This window comes from Sebastes fasciatus, chromosome 11, assembly GCF_043250625.1.
Source record: "Sebastes fasciatus isolate fSebFas1 chromosome 11, fSebFas1.pri, whole genome shotgun sequence".
Classification (NCBI taxonomy): Eukaryota; Metazoa; Chordata; class Actinopteri; order Perciformes; family Sebastidae; genus Sebastes; species Sebastes fasciatus.
The window spans coordinates 15,212,690-15,232,877 of record NC_133805.1 but is presented as its reverse complement, the minus strand read 5'-3'; the positions used below and the strand labels follow the sequence as shown (position 1 = coordinate 15,232,877).

The window sequence follows — 20,188 nt, the reverse complement described above, 5'->3', positions numbered from 1 at the left end:
AAGTTACAAACAGTCCCTTTAAATGTGCTGTAGAAATAAATTTGACTTGACTTGATTTGACAATGCTCAAATGTTTTGCGGCTCCAGACAGATTTTTATAAAAAAATGTTTTGCCTCTTTTGATAGTAAAGGTTGCTGACCCCTGTGTTGGAGGAAAATTGCCCTCCTGTGCAGGTGGAGGAGCACCTTGCAGTACCACCAATGACCTTGAGGTGGCAGCCACGGTAACCATGACTGTCAAGACTGCTAGAAATACCCAAAGCGATGAAGTGCGTTGTTTACGCCTACACTTGGTTCAAGATGGCTGCTGGAGACAACAGCGGTAGGCCTCCTTGCCTTAATTTCTCCGGTCCGGGTCCTTTGGGGAACAGCCAGCCCAGCAACAGCGTCTTCTCCATGCCGGCGTCCAACGGCGGAGCGGGCGGTGCGGGCGGCGGAGCGCAGGGAGCCGCTCGGCGTCCCAACCCACAGCTGGGGCCTGGCGGCGGAGACAGCAACGGAGTGTCGAGCGGAGCTCAGCCGACTGCGCAGAACTCCCTGCAGCAGTCCGCTGCGGCAGGTGCTGCGGCAGCGGCCGGAGGAGTCATGGCCACTCCGGCGTCCAACATGGCAGCCAGCGCGGCGTCAAACGCGTCGGCGTCGCAAGCACCGAGCTCCACTCCGGCAGCCGCGTCCGTGCTGGTGTACCGGGAGCCGGTGTACAACTGGCAGGCGACGAAGAGCACCGTGAAGGAGAGGTTCGCCTTCCTCTTCAACAACGAGGTGCTCAGCGACGTTCATTTTCTAGTGGGCAAAGGAATGGGGGTTCAGAGGATACCTGCGCACAGGTAAGAAGATGATTCACTAAAAACATATTATAGCTAGCTAAGAATAGGAGAGTAGAATAGAAAGCTTTATTGTTATTGTATTAAATACGAGATTCACAGATGCCATTTCTGGTCAGTGCTTTAAAACAAATAACAGGTAAAACAAATAACAGGTAAAACATATAACAGGTAAAACACACACACAGGTATAAAGCAAATAAAACAGGTAAAGTAGATGTAATAAATAAATATAAACAGAAGTGTAACACTAGAAGTAAAAAATATAAAAATAGATGTAATGTAAACAGATGTAATTGCAGGTAAGAAGAAGATTAACTCATTTTTTTACAAAATGTTTTCCTTTAGTACAGATACACACAATTATTCCACAAGGCATGCTGCTGCATGTTGTTTTACTTTACCAGGATACAAAACCAAATCAGGTCAAAGTACAGCAACATACAGAGCAATGCAAGAATCATATTACACAACAAAATACTATATATGGTTTTAAAAAAACACTAAAAGAGCATTACTTAAGAAACTTTAGTAATTAGTAAGTATTCTTTGGTGTGTAAGGGTATTAAGGGCATCCCATGTTAAATGATGATATTTATCTGTTAGATCATGACAGATTAAGTCGGAGCCTTTCTGTTTTCTTTGTGTTTTTGTTATTTAAACTGTGTCATTAAACTGTGATGAGTAGTGTGAATGTGTGTTTTTGTATTGTCACCATGTAAACGATGTGGACCCCAGGATGAATAGCTGCTGCTATGCAAAAGCTAATGGGGATCTTAATAAACAAACAAACTCAAATACATTAGCCAGCTAACTGTGTGAATCTGCAAAGCGACAAAGACTCACTCTTGTTCTCTGTTTCGTTGTCTGATTTGTTGACATTGTTCAGGTTTGTTCTGGCTGTGGGCAGCGCAGTGTTTGATGCCATGTTCAACGGCGGGATGGCGACGACCTCCACGGAGATCGAGCTTCCTGATGTGGAGCCAGCTGCGTTTCTGGCCCTGCTAAAGTAAGGAGAGCGAAGAGAGGGAGGGAGGGCAATTTAATCTCCTGAAAAAGGGGCGTGCTTTTTCTTTTTTTTAATGTCATATCAGCATTTGGGGAAAATAAATAGCAAGAATTTGTGCGTAAAAAAGAAGCTCAGGCACATCAATTCAATACAAGCTTTATTGCAGACTCAAGGTCCAGATAAGAAAAAAGAAAAAATACAAAACATTAAAAAAAAAATGTCCACAATATTTTATTGAATTTTCAAAATCAAAATGCAACACAAAAATAGAAATCACGTGGCAGCAAGGGCAAACACGAGCAGATCGCAGACCCCAAGGATTGGAAAAACAGAAGAAAAAAACAGCATGGTATGTAGATCTATACATTACTTGAAAAGACATTATGCAGAATTCTCAGGGCTTGGATATATTATACAAATCAGGGAATACATAGCCAAGGCAAGGCAGTAAAATGCCCAGAGAAGAACCATAGACACTCAATTTATGCTTGCAGACACAAACATTTCACTTGCACTGCAACATCTTGGTCTTTTTAGTAATATTCTCATTGCATCATTATATGCGACCTGAAGTCTCTGTAAGGTCGCTTTTTTTATTGTTTGACCACAAATGGGCTGTATGCAGTGGTGTACAATATGCTCTGAACAGAGACGTCTTCACTCTATCTGAACACATACTAAACTTCCGTGAGAGAATGTTTGCTTGTGCGTACATCTTGCGGCATTGCCTATAAATATCATCATCTGTCATGCATTCAGTTTTCTTCAGACATCAGATTTCATACAAATACATTTATCATATGATTATGAATATACAAGTCACTAAAATCAGAATTGTAAAATAGGAATGTCTTGTATAACTTGTGGACCTATATTGCAGGTTTCTCTACTCTGATGAAGTCCAGATCGGGCCTGAGACGGTGATGACCACACTATATACAGCTAAAAAGTATGCAGTGCCAGCACTGGAGGCGCACTGTGTGGAGTTCCTCAAGAAGAACCTGAGAGCAGACAATGCTTTCATGCTGCTCACACAGGTCTGATTCTGTACTGCCTCTATATATCTTAATATGCCATTTTATATTTTTTTGATACTGGTGCTGATACGATAGCAGATTTTTTTGTACTATTACCAAACCTTTACTAGGGAAATTCTTAGTCGACTAACACTCGTATAATTTTGTCAACTAGTCGATTAGTTGATTTAATCGATAAACTTTGAGAAAACATGTTTTCCAACACTTTTTTTATTTAACAAAAGAATCCAAAGTTCTCAAATATTAAATGTCTAATAAAAACTTGCATTAATGAAAAAACAGTTCAAAGTTGCCAAAATTGTAATTTAAATCAGAAAATGTCTATCTGACAAGTCTGACCACGCACATTTGATGCCACCTTTCGGTATTTGTCAGTTTTTGATACTACAAAAACATATTTCGGTCCGTTCCCAAAAAAATAATTACTAAGGTTTGAGATCCAGATCTACTCTTAGATCTGCAATACAATACGTATTGAATTGTCATGCCGTGTAGTAAAAAATGTGTTCCTTAAACTGGTGGTGTATTCTTCATTTCAGGCGCGGTTGTTTGATGAGCCACAGCTCGCCAGCCTCTGTCTAGAGAACATCGATAAGAACACTGGCGATGCTCTCGCCGCTGAAGGCTTTACGGACATAGATTTGGGTAATGTTGCCTTGTGAATGTCATTAGTGTGCCACACATTGTATTTCAGAGTAACATCCGAACTGACCGTTGATTTTTTTAATCTGTCCCTCCTGTAGATACATTGGTGGCAGTGTTGGAGAGGGATACTCTCGGGGTGAGGGAGGTACGTTTGTTTGTTGCTTCGGTGCGCTGGGCAGACGCAGAGACTCACCGGCAGCAGATGCAGCCCACACCCGAGAACAAACGCAAAGTGCTGGGCAAAGCCCTCACACTCATCCGCTTCCCTCTCATGACCATTGAGGAGTTTGCTGCAGGTGAGCAGAAACGCAATGAAACTGGAGTTTGTCGCGCTATCGCTTTTTGTCGATTCTTCTTCTTCTTCTTCGGACCCTGATCCTTGTCCTCGGGTCTTGTCATTGTCCCCTTCAGGTCCAGCCCAGTCCAGTATTCTGACTGACAGAGAGGTGGTGAGTCTCTTCCTCCACTTCACAGTCAACCCAAAACCTCGCGTTGAATTCATTGACCGGCCTCGCTGCTGCCTCCGCGGGAAGGAGTGCAGTATCACGCGCTTTGGACAGGTGGAGAGCCGCTGGGGTTACAGCGGGACGAGCGACCGCATACGGTGAGTGAGGAGCAGAGCATTTTAAAAATAAAAATTACAGCCTTACTCTTTTTAAAAAAAAAAAAAATCCTTTGAAGTTAGTGAGATGTAATGTCGTATTAAATTAAATGCAATGAATTATTTGGTAAATATTTAGTAATTATTTTTAGACTAAAGGGGCCATGATTTTAGTCAACCAAGGAAATTACAATATAGTCAGTGAGTCCACTTCCAGAGTTTAATCTTGGAATAAAAAAATAAAACGGCACCACTGTTTAATGTAGATTACTTTGGCTGCATTTGCTCCTTTTCCTGCTTCACTCAAACTTAAACTGAGAGATAAATGGCAAATTTGACTATACTGTATGATATAAAGCCAGGGACTTTATTAACGGGAACACAAACTTTAAGAAACCTGAAGATATCTGCTGCACCGCTGTCATCACAGGATGGAATTTGTACTAGAATATTTAAGTCCTGGTTGACAAAATAGTCAAAAGCCAGCATGTACTAATGTATGTAGTCATTAGTAGAGCTTTTTCAAGAAAGCACAGGTGTAACTAATAACATTAACAATGGCTGAAAGTGAAAATGTCAGCTGTAGTGTTGTCACGATACTTGAAAAATTTGGATTTTTGATACCACATGGAAAATTGACTCAACATTGAGGGCATACAATTTTAGATTCTTATTAAAAGATAAAAAGCAGTGTGTGTCAACTCGCTGTCGGAGAGAAGAGAGAGCAGAAAGCCAGCTGGTACCCGTGTATCGATACAGCAGAAAATGATTATTTAAATAGTTTCAAATATTCAGTATCGATACTTTGATATTTTTATCCAACGCTAGTCAGCCGTGAAAAAGCGTTCTGTTTGTGACTAGAAAACACAATTAGATAACAACACATATTGTGCATTGAACTTGTCGGGGTTTTGTATGAGCTACAATCTTCTCCACACGTTAACTATCGTACCCTCTGCCCTCTTGATATATTCCCGTTGTGTTTTTCTTCTCAGGTTCTCAGTAAACAGAAGGATATTTGTGGTTGGGTTCGGTCTCTACGGCTCTATACACGGACCCACAGACTACCAAGTTAACATACAGGTGAGGACACGAACCCTCTACAAAGTTTGTGTCCGGTTACACTGTACGTCGTAGGAATGCACTATAACATATTCTGTTCGCTCTCGATGCAGATCATTCACACAGACAGCAACACGGTGCTGGGCCAGAATGATACTGGCTTCAGCTGTGACGGGTCAGCCAACACCTTCAGAGTCATGTTCAAAGAACCGGTGGAGATATTACCCAACGTCAACTACACTGCCTGCGCTACACTGAAGGTCTGTAATGTGAAGCTGGTGATACCAGGCACACATGCACCACTACACTGTTAAGAGTGCATTCTAATACAGGAAAAGATGTGGTGTTTCCAGGGTTGCAACTAATGATTATTATTTATTATTACTTCATCGTTTGGTTGATAAAATGTAAAAAAAAAAAAAAGAAATTGTGAGAAATGGTGATCACAGTTTTGCACAGCCTTTGAATCACTTTGACCAACTGATCACATAAATCTAAATATATTCAATTTACTCTTCTAGAAGACAAAGAAAACTGACAAATCTTCACGTTTGAGACGCTTGACTTAAATAATTATTAATATATATAAAAAATAATTTTCTGTTGAACAACTAATCAATTAATCAACTTGGCGTTTCAGCTCTAGTTTCTTTTTCCCCTTTGTGGAAATTTTACAATATCTAATCTGTCAATATGCAGCGTTGGCTTCACCGGTGTAGGGCTGCAACTAACGAATATTTTCATTGTCGCTTGGTCTATAAAATGTCAGAAAATGGTGAAAAATGTCGATTAGTGTTTAGATGACGTTCTCAAATGTCTTGTTTCATCCACAACTCAAAGATATTCAGTTTACTGTCATAGAGGATTTAAGAAACCAGAAAATATTCACATTTAAGAAGCTGGAATCTGAGAGTTTTAACTTTTTTTCCTTAAAAAAAATACTCAAATGGATTAATCTCCAATTAATTATCAAAATAATTGGCGATTAATTTAATAGTTGACAACTAATTGATTAATCGTTGCAGCTCTACACCAGTGTATTCAACCTCTCTTGTCTGTCTTGCAGGGCCCGGACTCTCATTACGGGACTAAGGGGATGCGAAAGGTAACGCACGAGTCGTCATCCACCGGCACAAAGACGTGTTTCACCTTCTGCTACGCGGCGGGCAACAACAACGGCACTTCTGTAGAGGACGGACAGATTCCCGAGGTCATCTTCTACACATAGTCACCTCTGACACAGCAACGATCTTCCATCAAATGTGACAACCTGACACCAGCGCGGGGCCACGCCTCGGCAGCCGTTCTGGGGACTAATCTCTCAGACATCATACTGTTCCCTCCATATAGTGCACTACTGTTGGCCACACGGGAAGACGAATAGCTGTAAAGCGATGTAGGTCACTACATGGGGCGTAGCTTGTCATTTGAGATGCTCTCTCCCTCTTTCTCGACGGCTTCCTTCATCCCTTTGTGTCGTAGTGATGCCAGCCTGTGAAACAGACATGACTGTAACCGACTCCACAAGGGAAGGGAGAGAGGGAGGGAGGAGCCTCTCAGATTATTCACAGTATCGATGTCACTGCTGTGGATTGACGGCATAAGGCTTGACACTGAATTCTACTTAAGCTGTACAATTCCCCTTCCTTGTGCTCCACAGCATTAGTGCGAAGGAGTCGCAACTGTATGAATGTACAGTTTATCCGATTTGCCAAGACAAGATCCTCATCACCGTTCAGTACAGACCAGCATTTCACTCAAATCAGCTGTAACTTCCATAGACCTCATAGGCTTTATGAACTCTTCGAACCAAACTTCATATTAATCTTAACATGATAATGATAAGCAATTTTCGGTTTCTACATACAGTACAATCTGTGATATCTTGTGTCTTTGCTTGGTAGTTGCCTATACCCAAGATACCTTGCACTTCTCGGCCTTGCATATGTTCATTCGTTTGTTCTATGGATGCACACCAACTCTTCAGATATGTTTCTTTTTAGCTTTGTTTTAAAAAGTGTGGGCGGAAGAGCTTTCCCTCTTGGTGCGGAAGTGAAAGGGTTGTATATTAAAGTGGCATTTATTAACATTATATATGTAACTTGAAATAACTATTGATTAAAGAGTGAAGACAAATATTGTGGTGCTTGTGTTTTTGGGAAAAGAACCCATCCCAGGAGTAACACAAAACGGTTTTGGGGGAACACGCTTGTTCGCTGTCTTGCGGAAAGTTAGTGTGAGATGAGAAGATCAATACCTCTTATGATTGTCTGCTAAATATAAGGCTAAGCTAAACCCATTAGCCGGTTAGCTTAGCTTAAACACTGAAACAGCCCGGCTCTGTTCGAAGCATACCAGAACCTCTAAGGCTCACTTATTGAATGAAATAAAGTACAATCCTGAGAACAAAATGCTAGGGGGGAGTTCACAGTACAGAGGGACAACTGTGGCTACGGGGCGGCTGTGGCTCAGAGGGTAGAGCAGGTTGTCCACCAATCGGAAGGTCGGTGGTTCGATCCCCGGCTGCTCCAGGTCACATGTCGCTGTGTCCTTGAGCAAGACACTTAACCTCAAATTGCTCCCGAAGGCAGAGCCATCGGTGTGTGAATGAGTATTTAGATTAGATCCTGATGGGCAAAGTTGGCACCTTAGCAGCCTCTGCCATCAGTGTATGAATGTGTGTGTGAATGGGTGAATACTGACACGTAGTATAAAGCGCAGAGTGGTTGGAAGACTAGAAAAGTGCTATACAAGTCCAAGTCCATAGAAAAAATATGCCTCACTCTAAATACTTACTACCTACCATACTTAATACCTACTCATGTACAGTCTTACAGCTTTCTTATTAGTGCAAGATTTAATGGTCTCTAAGTACTGCTTATCCTTTACGGAAAATAAAACAATTGTTTTTGGTTTCTGTTATAACTTAAAGGTACAATTGATAACATTCAGCCACTAGATTCTCCCTCCCCCGTTCCATTGCATTCACTTCACAACAAATAGTTCACACTTGGTTGCACAACTCAGAAAGACTCATATCAAGTGACAAATCTTTCGCGGGAGAGTAACATGAAGCTACAGGCCTACATTGCTGCCATGGTAAATATTGACTTAGTCTGCAGCCTGACGGAGACACCAGTATCAAACTCAGCAATTTATCTCTTTTTTTTTTTTTTTTTACACTAACTGACAACTTGTTAACTGAAGACACAGATATACCACCTGATACCAACGTCGTTATACTATTGGCTCACAAGCCTTGTTAGAAATGGGAACCGAACATCAGATATCTTCCACAGAGATAAACAAAACATTCATTTTGGACCCGTCAACATTTTTTCAATGATCAATTCACAGTCATAATAATGTTTTGGAGGAAAAGCCATACTTTTATTCTGCACCGTTCTAAAGCTCTGTGTATGTATTATTTTTAGAAATGATTTGTCCACATAAAGATGTTATCAATATAACCTTTAAGAACCCAAACATATTTTATTTCTTAGCTCTGCATTGTAACTTTCTGGAATATCTGGTGGTTACCTGGCAAAAGCTCTTAGCTATAACCCCCGTAAAAACAGCGAATTGTTTTTTAACTCTTCGGCTTTTGTACAGAGTTCACAAACTGAATGCATTGTGTTAACTGGTGAACTCTACATGTGCTGGTAGGGAGATTTTGATATCGTTGGATAGAGGCTTGCAAGCTGTTTCCCCCATAGATTAATTAAGAGCGATGGCTTCTCTGTTATACACCATACAAATGCGAGAATGGTATTGATCTTCTCACCTAAGTCACTGCCTCAAAGCGAATAAATGTATTTCCCAAAATGGTGAATTATTTCCTTAAGCGCACTACATAAATGACAGAATTTCAGGAGTCACAGTTTCATCATGAGTTGAATGTTTTTATTAATTACATCCACTGAACAAAGGTCCAGTCCAGGGAGTTAGACTTCTGTAACACTATAGTGGTTGCCATGGTTTTATCTGGCCATGATCCATTTAAATATGCATTATTGCAGCAGTATCACAGTGCAGGCCCATCCTGGCAGATGAGAGGGGGGAAAAAACGGGGTGATGTGGAGGAATAGAAGAAACAAGGAATACAACTGCTTTGATCCAATTGTTCCCCAAAACCCTCGCCCTAGGCACTTGGTGTACTGTAGCAGTGAAATGAAAAAAGCCTCACTGCTTCCACTAGCCTAAAACAAAAGCTTAAAGCTTTGTTTCTGCTCCGGACCTCAAAGTCAAAACAATTTGTGCGATGTATCTTTTAGCCTGTGCAAAGATTTTAAAGTGCCTACGGGGTAGGGTTTAGAGACTGATTTGGTATTTTATAATCCGGGCTCAGTGTTTACAGTTTGTCCAGGTAGTTGTCGATGGCAGGAATGCCCTCTTTCAGACCTTTGCGTTTCCTAATTTCAGCAACAACCTGGAAGGGTCTGCTGGTTGCGTCGCTGGGGTCGCCCTGGAGAATCTGCCAGTGGTCAAATATACACTGAGGAAAGGCCTGGCCTCCAGTGTTGCTGCGCAGGTCAGCTGTGAACCCTTGAGGCAATAAATACAGATAAATACTAATGTTATACATAGTGGAATATTCTTCTCTGCCATGAATAAGGAAATAACTAACTAGATCAAATTAATAAAGATAATTATTCTAACATTAATCATATCGTTGCATTGAAAAGCATTAAATTTGGGTGAAACTATTGAAAATCTAGTAAAATTCATACAATATTTATCATGTAACTACACAAGTAAGAGTTAGATCCCACAACAAAAGACATTGTACAGCACAGATTAAAACCCAAACTCACCAAAGGACTCGTTGACGGGCAGGTAGGCTTTCACCACAAACATGGGAGTGCCTATCACTTGGGATTCCTCAAACACGTGACCTCGCTTCCTGTTCAACACACCATAGATTCCGCCGACCACCTGCTCTGGGCACTGCACGGACATGAAGCACAGCAGTCAGACATGAAGTGTGAACTAGCATCAGAGAGTTGTCAAAGATAATTCTGAGGATGAGTAAAGTGGGTTTTTTCACATAAACAAATTGTACATAATCTCATAACGGTACAGTCATAAAAAGCTAATTTGAAAAACTCACTTCGGTAAATCTGCAAAACTTTTGTAGACATATAACAGTTTTACGTTTTTCCCTTAAAGTGCCTTATAAGCTGTGTTTTTCTATTTGCTAATCATAACATAATCAAGTTTAGTCTGCAAAGATATCAATTATAACAGAAACTTGAATGTTACAATAATATTTATAGATTTACAAAACTGATTTGGGATCATTTACAATTGGACCAGGGTGAGTAATATGCCTCCATACACACCTGTATCTCCACCAGGTATACAGGCTCCATGAGTCGTGGCTGAGCAGTGAGCTGGCAGGCGTAAAGGACCCTACGAGCGGTGGGAATAATCTGTCCTCCACCACGGTGGATGGCGTCTGCGTGCAGTGTCACGTCATGAATGTCGAAGCGAACGGCACGCATGTTCTCCTCACATAGAGCGCCCTGCATGATGGGGACAGAGACTGCAACGTTATTCTCAGGAGAATACACGCTTTTAAAGGAACAATATCACAAATGCATCAGAACAATGTTGCATCTGATTACACACTAATTTAAAATGCACTTGCAGTCAAAGTTAACTGCTGCCCACCTCTTTGGTCGCCCACTGGAAACCAGCCACAACGCTGTCCTTGATCTCGTTGAGGTACTGAACCCCCTTCGTCATGTCTATCAGCAGGTTGGCGCCGCTTCCGTCTGGACCGAAGCACCAGATCTTCCTGGCCTCTGTCACCTCCCACTCATACTTGTCGGCGAGGTAACGCGCCCGGGCCTTGAGCTCCTGCCGATGGCTGACCTCCCCCTTCTCGATGTCATCAGCCAGGCCGTCGGGGAAAGGGCGGGACTTCATAAAGAGACGATTGTGCTTGTTGGGGGACTTGGACAGACACATCTGGCTTGACTCTTCCATCACTGTCTCTCTGTAAGACACGACTGGGTCTGATTTCTGGAACGAGATGAAGGAAATGGGAGTCAAAATAGGTGGTGTGTATAGGTGGTGGTGCAACAATGTGAGGAGCAAATGCGCATTTGTTGTGTTTTATCTGTTAAAAGAATTTTAATTTAATTGAATAATTAATGTTACTCTCAACTTGGGCATTATTTTCCTAGCTTTGCTATTATCATGAATATCCGTGTTCAAACGTAACTTACTGTACACATTGACACAGCTATGTAAAGCTCTTAAAGGTGTTATTGATAACATTTTCTGTAGAAAAGTAAAAGTATGGCTTTCCCTAAAAATGTTATAACTGTTCACTGCACTCGACCATAAAATATGCAGGATGTGCAACAAACTGGCAACCACTTGTTATGAAGTGAATGCAATGGAACTGGGGAGGGAGAGTGCAACATCTAGTGGCTGAATTATCAATGTTATCAATTGCACCTTTAAGTTTAATATAGAAAAATCTTGGTTCTCCTTGTCTCACCTTTATTGGAATGCAGGCGTGGTCTTCCTCCAGGTCCTTCAGGCAGATCTCCAGATGCAGCTCTCCCGCTCCGGCAATGATGTGCTCTCCGGACTCCTCGATGATGCACTGCACCATGGGGTCAGACTTGGCCAGACGCTTCAGTCCCTCCACCAGTTTGGGAAGGTCAGCGGGGTTCTTGGCCTCCACAGCAACTCTGACCACGGGGCTCACACTGAACTTCATCACCCTCAGATTGTGGGCCTGCGGACAGAGTCAGAGTCACTGAGCTAAACGTGTTGTTGTTGTTGTGGAGAGCAAGCAATAACTTTGTATAAATAATTAATAATTCATTGTGTGGTACACCCATAGACTGTATATAAAGATGGACGACACGACAGCTCCCCAAAAGTGAAGCCAAAACATGTCGATGCCCCCTGGTGGCTGGCTGCAGTATATGTCATAAAGCCCGCCCCCTCCATGTGAGTGGATGGGCCAAACTAAGAAGTCAAATAAAAAATTCCCAAAGATGGTTTCTGTCATTGATGCATGTTCAAGTGTTCACTTTTCTGATAAGTTTGGTTTAATTAGTTAATTGATACTATAAAAAGGGGGTCATGATTAACAGCTGCTCTGAGTAAAGTAGCCGGAAGCTTGGGCATTTTGAGAGAGGAGATGTAACTTTGTGTGTGTGTCAATTTCATCACAAATGTATTTATAGAGTTATAATGGATAGTTGTTGTGTCTTTCTAGCCAAACAGCTAACGTGGTGCTAACGTAGCGGCTAGGTGCTCGGCTCGTGATTGGCTCGATGTGTGTGTGGGCTGGCCCTCGATACCCCGGCTCCACGCCTTGATCACAACTGCGCAGACTCTGGCTCCAAATGACGTCAAAATCTCAAGATGGCACCTCCCGTATCCGAGATATCTTGGCTTCACTTTTGTACAGTGGGAGGAAGTGGAGACGCGTCGTCCATCTATATAAACAGGCTATGGGTGCTCCAGTATTTGAATTACAGTAAAAAGGGGGGAAAAAGAAATACGCTACATGTTCATAGGTGGTAATTGTCCCTGTCTTAACCAGATACTGGTCTACTCCAACAAGACCCACGATGTTGCCACATGGCACATCTTCAATAGGCTCCACATACCGGCCCATCATCAGAATGGTCCTGGAAGGAGGGAAAGAAGGACATGATTATAAAAAGTTGCCAACAAATACATGAAAACAAAAGGGCAAGAAGAGAAACATGAATTTAGAACTCATTTTCTTTGTCCTCCTACCATCTGAGGCATCTGTACATCAACATGCTCACCTCTGGATGGGTTTGATGAAAAGGTCCTCCTTCTTGCCAGGGGTGAAGTTTGGCCCCATGATGCGCACTTTCAGGCCAGTGGACACAATGCCAGAGAACACACGGCCAAAGGCGTAGAACCGACCCTTGTCGTTCGTTGGGACCATCTTGGAAATGTACATGACCAGAGGAGCCTTAGGATCGCAGTTCTTAATACCTGACAAGACAGCAGAGATAGCGATTCCTGAATATAGTATAGCCAAAATAAAGCTTATAATCAGGTCATTATTTTATGCATTCAGATCATCAAAACGCTCCATATCGAGTTATGTCGCTCAATATCGAATAATGTTCCACTGACCCATGGCGGCCTCGTCGTCTCCCGGCCCTTCATAGAGCAGGTCACAGCGGTATCTCTGTGCAGTGACGGGGGAGGGCAGGTGGATGGTGATCATCTGGAGCAGGGCCTCTCCGGCAGGCAGCCAGCGACGCATCACCGCCTTCAGCAGGGGCTTCCCCTCTTTCTCCTTGTCCTCGGAGTCTAATTTGACGTCCAGCTTCTCAATTAATTTGGCTGTCTCGTCCTTCTTGAAATTCATGATGGCATCAAAAACCTAGGAGGACAGTGAGAGAGGGCAAGGCGTCAAACTCGAGCCCAAAGTCATCGCCTTAAAGTCATCCGTAACTTTTTTTTAAGCCCTTAAGTGTACACTTTCATGTAATCTTTCATATAATTCTGATGGCATGTTTTTGTTTGTGGAGAAATTAGACAATACTGGCGAAAATTGGTACAGTCTATGTGTTGCTTTCAGCCCATTCATCTTAGTGTCCTCCAGTTTGTATGCAATTGTTACCACAACATCTTTTTGGTGCTGACACTACAAGGTGCTTCAAATGTTCAAATCCTACATGTGCGCGCTTTAAATTATTTTTTAACAATATGGAGACATATGAAGGTCATCAGAAAAATTAAGGCCTGAATTGGTAAACATATTAATTGTAGGTTTATGTCACTTTTTTTCCTTCTCTACATTCACCTTAAAGATGGGGTCCAAAACGAGCTGGCTGAAGGTGTGGGGAAGTTTCTGGCCATCAGGACCGGTGGCAGTCTTACTGAACTTACCGGCATTTGGATCAAAATATCTGTGTATATAAATTATCGCACAACATCATGACACTCAGATGATTGACATCTAGCTTATAATCCTGTTTTAATTGTGAAATATATGCCAGTTGTTATTACAATTTCTTGGTATGTGTAAGAACATTTGGACTTAACACCAGCTGAAAATCTAAGTTTGGCTGACCTCTGGTGGTTTTACTCCTTGTGATGTACAAGTGCCCTCCAGGGTTTGGTCTGTACACAGTCACATCACTGTTGGTTGTGGTTACAGGTGCAATCATAGACTCTATATAAGAAGTGGACGTAGTCACCGTGACGTCACCCATTGGTTTGTGGACTAAGGTTTTGAAGCCTCGAGCTCGGTATTTTGACCATAGCCATCTTGTTTTTTTGCAACCAAAAGTGACACGAGAGGATGGAGCTAAGTACAACCGAACGCTGAATAAGACATTTTTAGATGACCAAAATGGTACAATTAACTTTAATGACCTGAAATCACACTGTGAAAGGGTTAAAGCTGTAACACAAAAACACGGACAACTCCAAGACCGGACAACGCCGTGGTAGCGACCTGTCAATCACAAGGTAGCCCCGCCCTAAAGCATACCCTGCTCTATGGACAATTTGACTCTAAATGGGACCATAATTTACTAAATGAACATCATGCTGTATTGAAGAAGACTTGAAACTAGCGATTGACATCATAAACTCATGTCTACAATGTTTACTGAGGTAATAAATCAAGTGAGAAGTAGAGTCATTTTCTCATAGACTTCTATACAATCAGACTTCTTTTGGCAACCAGAGGAGTCGCCCCCTGTTGGCTGTTAGAAAGAATGCAAGTTTAAGGCACTTCCACATTGGCTTAACTTTTCAGAACACTTGAAACTTTCAACCAGAGAGGGCAGTGAAACGCTGCTTTTCAGCCCCGTGTTAAGTTACTATGTGAGGCATATTTCTGTGTGGATCTGTGTATCGTCATGTTTACCTCTCTCCCCATAGTTTCTTCATCATGTCCTCCACTTTCTTACACCTCTCTGCTGTTCCCAGTTGACCATCTCCTTTCGCAGTGAACTTCGCCACATACATCTCAGCAAACTGCTTCAAGGTGAAAGCCCAGCCATGGAGGCCAGAGCCGAACCCGACTGTACCAATAACAGGGTCAATCTGAGGGGAAAAAAAGTCCAGTATTCTTTGAAATCACAACTATAGTAAATGTATAGCAACAATTCACAGTTATTTTAGCATATCTTTGTGTCTGAGTGGTATTTGAGCATCCGCCTCACCATGATGTTCCCCATGGGTCCCGCCTCATCCTCTCCATAGGTGGAGATAATGACGTTGATGTTCTCCACGATACGCTGAAAGGTCTGGTAGAGCTCATCTGGCTCCAGCTGCAGCTCAAGTAGGGCCCGGTCCATCTTGTTCATCATCAGAACCGGCTTGATGCGCTCAGCGATGGCCTGCCGCAGTACGGTCTCTGTCTGCACACACACACCTGTCAGAGGAAACAAACAGGTGAGCCTGGGTGAAAAGCCAGAGTGTGTATGTGTGGCATGTGGAGGCGAGGGTCTCAGCCATTATTACCTGAGACACAGTCCACCACCACCAAGGCTCCATCAGTTACCCTGAGGGCCGCAGTGACCTCAGAGGAGAAGTCAACGTGACCAGGAGAATCAATCAGGTTGATGAGGAAGCCGTTTCCATCTTTACCCTGCTTAATAAACGCCAGGTCGTTATCTCCAAGCTCATAGTACATAGAGATGGCCCTTAATAACAGAGGGAACAGGAAAATGTGTTCACTGTTCACCTATCACTACACCATTAAAATAAATGTAAAAAAAAAAAAAAAAGTAAATATATATATATATATATACATATATATATATATATATCAAATTCAGTTCAATTAAATTAGATTCAACTGAATGAGTCATCACAATACTGGAATTTGCAAGTCACTTCTCTAAATAGTGAAGTCATGGTGAGTGGAGACTTTCCAGTTCAAATGCTTCAAACTGGCTCGACTGGACTGATTTCAGTAAATGTTTAGTGAGTTGAATCATCCAATGTGGGCGGGGCTTAGTTGGAAAAACTTGATTTAATGTCTGTGCACCAATCAGCATTTGGAAAGATTTGAATAAAGATCTGATGACAGTTGTGGGATTGTTACCTTACATCATCAATCAATCTGATCAAACTGCACCCACACAGTCCTGATGAAGCAGATTAGCTGAGATTCTGAGGATTTTAACTCTTATTAAATATAATGTGTCTTCCCCCAAATGTAACTTTAGTTGTTGCTTATTAAGTCATGAACATTAACTGTATTAGAGAAATACTGTTGTCAGGCTATTAAGTAGGCGTTATCGGTCGCTATATGCACCATAAATGTGGGTCAATAGGGGCCTACTACACCCAATAGTAGGTTTTATCTTCTATTCACATGGTAGATCACCAAAAGAAGTTATAAAAGAACAGGACAGCAACCGCAGTAATTATGACAGGAGGAGCCGGTGCATCCCATGTGAAACTAACAACGTGTAGTTTTCTTTGTGTTCACAAACGTTAAGTTTCACTTTCACTTTTGAAACGTAGTTATGTTAAGCCAAAAACACAATGTTTTCCCCTAAACTTAACTAAATGGCTTTGTTGCCTAAACCTAAAGAAGTTGTAGTTTTGTTGCCTAAACCTAAAGAAGTTGTAGTTTTGTTACCTAAACCTAAAGAGGTTGTAGTTTTGTTGCCTAAACCTAAAGAAGTTGTATTTTTGTTGCCTAAAACTAAATAAGTTGTAGTTTTGTTTCCTAAACCTAAATAAGTTGTAGTTTTAAAGAAGTTGTAGTTTTGTTGTCTAAACCTAAATAAGTTGTAGTTTTGTTTCCTAAACCTAAATAAGTTGTAGTTTTAAAGAAGTTGTAGTTTTGTTGTCTAAACCTAAAGAGGTTGTAGTTTTGTTGCCTAAACCTAAAGAAGTTGTAGTTTTAAAGAAGTTGTAGTTTGGTTGCTTAAACCTAAAGAAGTTGTAGTTTTAAAGTTGTAGTTTGGTTGCTTAAATCTAACTGTTTTTGTTGCCTAAACCTAAAGAAGCTTTTTTGTTAGTGTTTGAAACGTAAAGTTTCATTCAATTTTACAACATCGCAAGCAACAGAACGTGTTGCTTTTAAGTTTCGCTTTCACTTTTACCACATAGTAGGTGTAGTAGGCTCCTATCGACCCACATCTATGGTGTTTATACCAATAACGCCTATTTAATGGCCCGATATAAGTTTAATTGAATACATACAAGTTTTCACCACCTTTAATAGATTGCACAAAAAAACACCAAGCTGTTTCTAAACCCACTTCTCTGAACCACATACGTTGATTTGATGGTGATGCAGCGCTCCTGCTCGTCTTTGCGCGTGTCTGTGAAGCGGGTCTCTCCGGCACGGGACGAAGAAATGATCCCCGCCTTGGACACCAGCGAATCAGTCAGGGTGGACTTCCCATGATCCACGTGGGCAATCACAGACATGTTCCTGATGTTGGACTTCTTGTCCATGATGGCACGGATCTGATCCACAGTGAAGTTCACCTGGTGGGGGGGTTACATTCCTCCTTTTACAAGCAGCAGAGGTTCACCTTATTCATCATATCATATTTATTTGTGCCCACTATCACATCCCAGCCTCAGCTCCAAGTAGAGTTATAAAAAGAAAGAAACTTGAAACTGAATCCATCAGCCATGACTATTAGGAAGGAGTGTGGACACCGCATAAAGACTTTACCTTCTGGTTCCTAATCAAGCAACACTATCAGAAATGACTGAGTCACCATGCTGCAGCTGAATGGTCCGAGCTGAACCATTTCACAATCACGAGGCAACAGGATGTCTATATCTCACATACCTTAAATTCCCCTTAAATTCTTCATATTAAGGCACAATTGGATCTTTAACAGACCAATAACTGGCAATAAATTATGCTCAATACGCTGAGATTTACAAGTAAAATACAAGTGAGGTCTAAAATCCAGTAATAAAATGAATTCATAAATTAAGTAAAGACTAAGGCATTTTTTTTTTTTTTTATACTTTTTTTCCCCCCTTTTTTCAAGGCTGTTTTCATATATGCAATCCACTGTTTGTAATTACAACAGTCTATAAACCAACTTTTAAGTAGATGAGCTTACAGACAAACCCATCAAATACACTAGAGAAAACAACATCAACATTGACTAAGGCATTTTTTTAAGATGATGAAGGCTTTTTTAAGAAATGTTTGTCCCACAGTGTGGTAGGGAGATCTAGGGATTTTTTCCCCCTGTAGGCCTATACGTGGGCCTCAGTAACATTACTTTAATATGAAAAGAGAACATTATTTAACACAATATCTAGCATGTTAAACACCTTCAATCCACATAATAATGATAGAAATATCAAGTTTGGGATGTCTGATTCACTGACACATTCAAAACCTCTTATATAATAATAATAACCCATTATAACCCATTATAAATCAACATCCACCATTGAAAATGAACCCTAAATGCAGTGACGTACTGTATGTAATATTATATTTTGTCCCCTGTTTTATTAGATAAGAGTATAACTATGACGCAATCTCTTGAAATCTACAATTTAGTAAAAAAAACAGCACATTTGTATAGGACATTTCAGCATGGTGCTGTCTCTCTCTCTCTCAGTATGTTAGTGCATGATATTATTATAGTGCAGTAATGCTACAGCAGCAGCAGTAGCTTGATATTAGAGGATTTGCTATGAACGTCACAGTGAAGGCAGAGCAGGCCAGTTCAGGCCACAGCCCGGCTGCTGCGTATGTTACAACAGATCACACACACAGCCTGTATCTGATCACACAACAACACCATCGGTATGCATTTCTCTCACACACATTATAACAGGGCTCCAATTGCAGCTTGTTGCACCGAAATCAAGACATTAAGGTTATGCGCTCTTCACCTGCTACAGATAGATTAAATACTCTGCATACTGTATTTTTAGGCTCAGTAGAGACTCACCATTGTGTCTGCAGATCGTTGGTCTTTTGAGTGGTAATTGCTTTAACAACACACTGCCCTCTAAGGACCAGGTAGCCCCGGTTGGTGACAGGAGAGACGCTGCTGCTGTTGCTGCTGCTGCTGCGGATGCCGTGTTAGATGTGCAGGATGGAGGCTGCAGCAGCAGGGGGCACTACTGCTCAACAGCCGCGTCACACTGGTCACATATGGATGCTTGCCAAGTCTCTGCTAGAGTGGGTTTGTGTCTGTGTGAGAAAGAAAATTGATCATGCACATGCACACCAAAAAACTGACAGGAACTGCACTTTACTGTACACTGACTGTGCAATATCAATACTACTCAGGTGTATTTCATACTGTGCAATATCAATACTACTCAGGTGTATTTCATACTGTGCAATATCAATACTACTCAGGTGTATTTCATACTGTGCAATATCAATACTACTCAGGTGTATTTCATACTGTGCAATATCAATACTACTCAGGTCTAATTCATACTGTGCAATATATTTCCAGGTGGAATTTCATTTCATTCTCACTGTGCAATATATATGTTAGAGGTGCAGGACGGAGGCTGCAGCAGCAGGGGGCGCTGCTGCTCAACAGCCGCGTCACACTGGTCACATATGGATGCTTGCCCACTGCTGTACTGCTGAGTCTGTGTGAGAAAGAAAAATAACATGATCATGCACATGCACACCAAAAAAACTGACAAGAACTGCACTTTACTGTAAACTGACTGTGCAATATCAATACTACTCAGGTGTAATTCATACTGTGCAATATATTTTCAGGTGGAATTTCATTTCATTCTCACTGTGCAATATCATTTTTCCACTTGTGCAATTTTTTTTTTATTTTCAACATATTTTTATTATTTTCAGAACAGAAGGCTCACAGCAACGTTATGTTCAACAGTTATGAGATACAAAAAAAAAGGGGAAAAAGTCCAGATTGCTTGGAAGTTCAAATCAGTGTGATGAAGGTGCTCTTTGGTGGGGTACACAAAGGGTAAAAAAGGGGGGAGTCCAAGGCACTCTTCTGGCAAAAAATAAAAAGCCTTTATTCAATTGGCTATT

General features: G+C 41.5%; 2 protein-coding genes and 1 long non-coding RNA gene across 3 annotated transcripts; 1 reads left to right on the top strand and 2 right to left on the bottom strand.

Annotated features, from left to right (window-relative positions):
- Positions 1-249: 249 nt before the first annotated feature.
- LOC141777062 (BTB/POZ domain-containing protein 2-like) lies at positions 250-7,314 on the top strand. The gene is made up of 9 exons (XM_074650994.1): positions 250-827; positions 1,714-1,833; positions 2,714-2,870; positions 3,410-3,515; positions 3,614-3,811; positions 3,927-4,119; positions 5,112-5,199; positions 5,292-5,438; positions 6,245-7,314. The coding sequence occupies exons 1-9, from the start codon at positions 265-267 to the stop codon at positions 6,404-6,406; spliced, it is 1,734 nt and encodes a 577-aa protein (XP_074507095.1). The 5' UTR covers positions 250-264; the 3' UTR covers positions 6,407-7,314.
- Positions 7,315-9,059: 1,745 nt separating this feature from the next.
- On the bottom strand, positions 9,060-19,261 carry LOC141777060 (elongation factor 2b). The gene is made up of 14 exons (XM_074650993.1): positions 19,107-19,261; positions 17,447-17,661; positions 15,673-15,854; positions 15,372-15,583; positions 15,074-15,252; positions 14,000-14,105; positions 13,324-13,576; positions 12,984-13,179; positions 12,716-12,839; positions 11,690-11,932; positions 10,852-11,205; positions 10,521-10,703; positions 9,993-10,125; positions 9,060-9,723 (listed from the first exon to the last, which is right to left on the bottom strand). Exons 1-14 carry the CDS (start codon positions 19,107-19,109, stop codon positions 9,530-9,532), a joined length of 2,577 nt encoding a protein of 858 aa, XP_074507094.1. The 5' UTR covers positions 19,110-19,261; the 3' UTR covers positions 9,060-9,529.
- Positions 15,861-17,440, bottom strand: LOC141777061 (uncharacterized). Its single transcript, XR_012595838.1, has 3 exons — positions 17,099-17,440; positions 16,838-17,051; positions 15,861-16,777 (listed from the first exon to the last, which is right to left on the bottom strand). It is a non-coding gene; the product is annotated as an uncharacterized LOC141777061 (long non-coding RNA).
- Positions 19,262-20,188: the final 927 nt, after the last annotated feature.

Coding starts and splice junctions, on each gene's coding strand:
- LOC141777062 (XM_074650994.1), top strand. CDS start 265: ATGAAGTGCGTTGTTTACGCCTACACTTGGTTCAAGATGGCTGCTGGA. Junction 828..1,713: donor CAGAGGATACCTGCGCACAG/GTAAGAAGATGA, acceptor GACATTGTTCAG/GTTTGTTCTGGCTGTGGGCA. Junction 1,834..2,713: donor GCGTTTCTGGCCCTGCTAAA/GTAAGGAGAGCG, acceptor CCTATATTGCAG/GTTTCTCTACTCTGATGAAG.
- LOC141777060 (XM_074650993.1), bottom strand. Junction 15,253..15,371: donor GACCCATGGGGAACATCATG/GTGAGGCGGATG, acceptor TTTTCCCCTCAG/ATTGACCCTGTTATTGGTAC. Junction 13,577..13,999: donor TTTTGGACCCCATCTTTAAG/GTGAATGTAGAG, acceptor CTGTCCTCCTAG/GTTTTTGATGCCATCATGAA.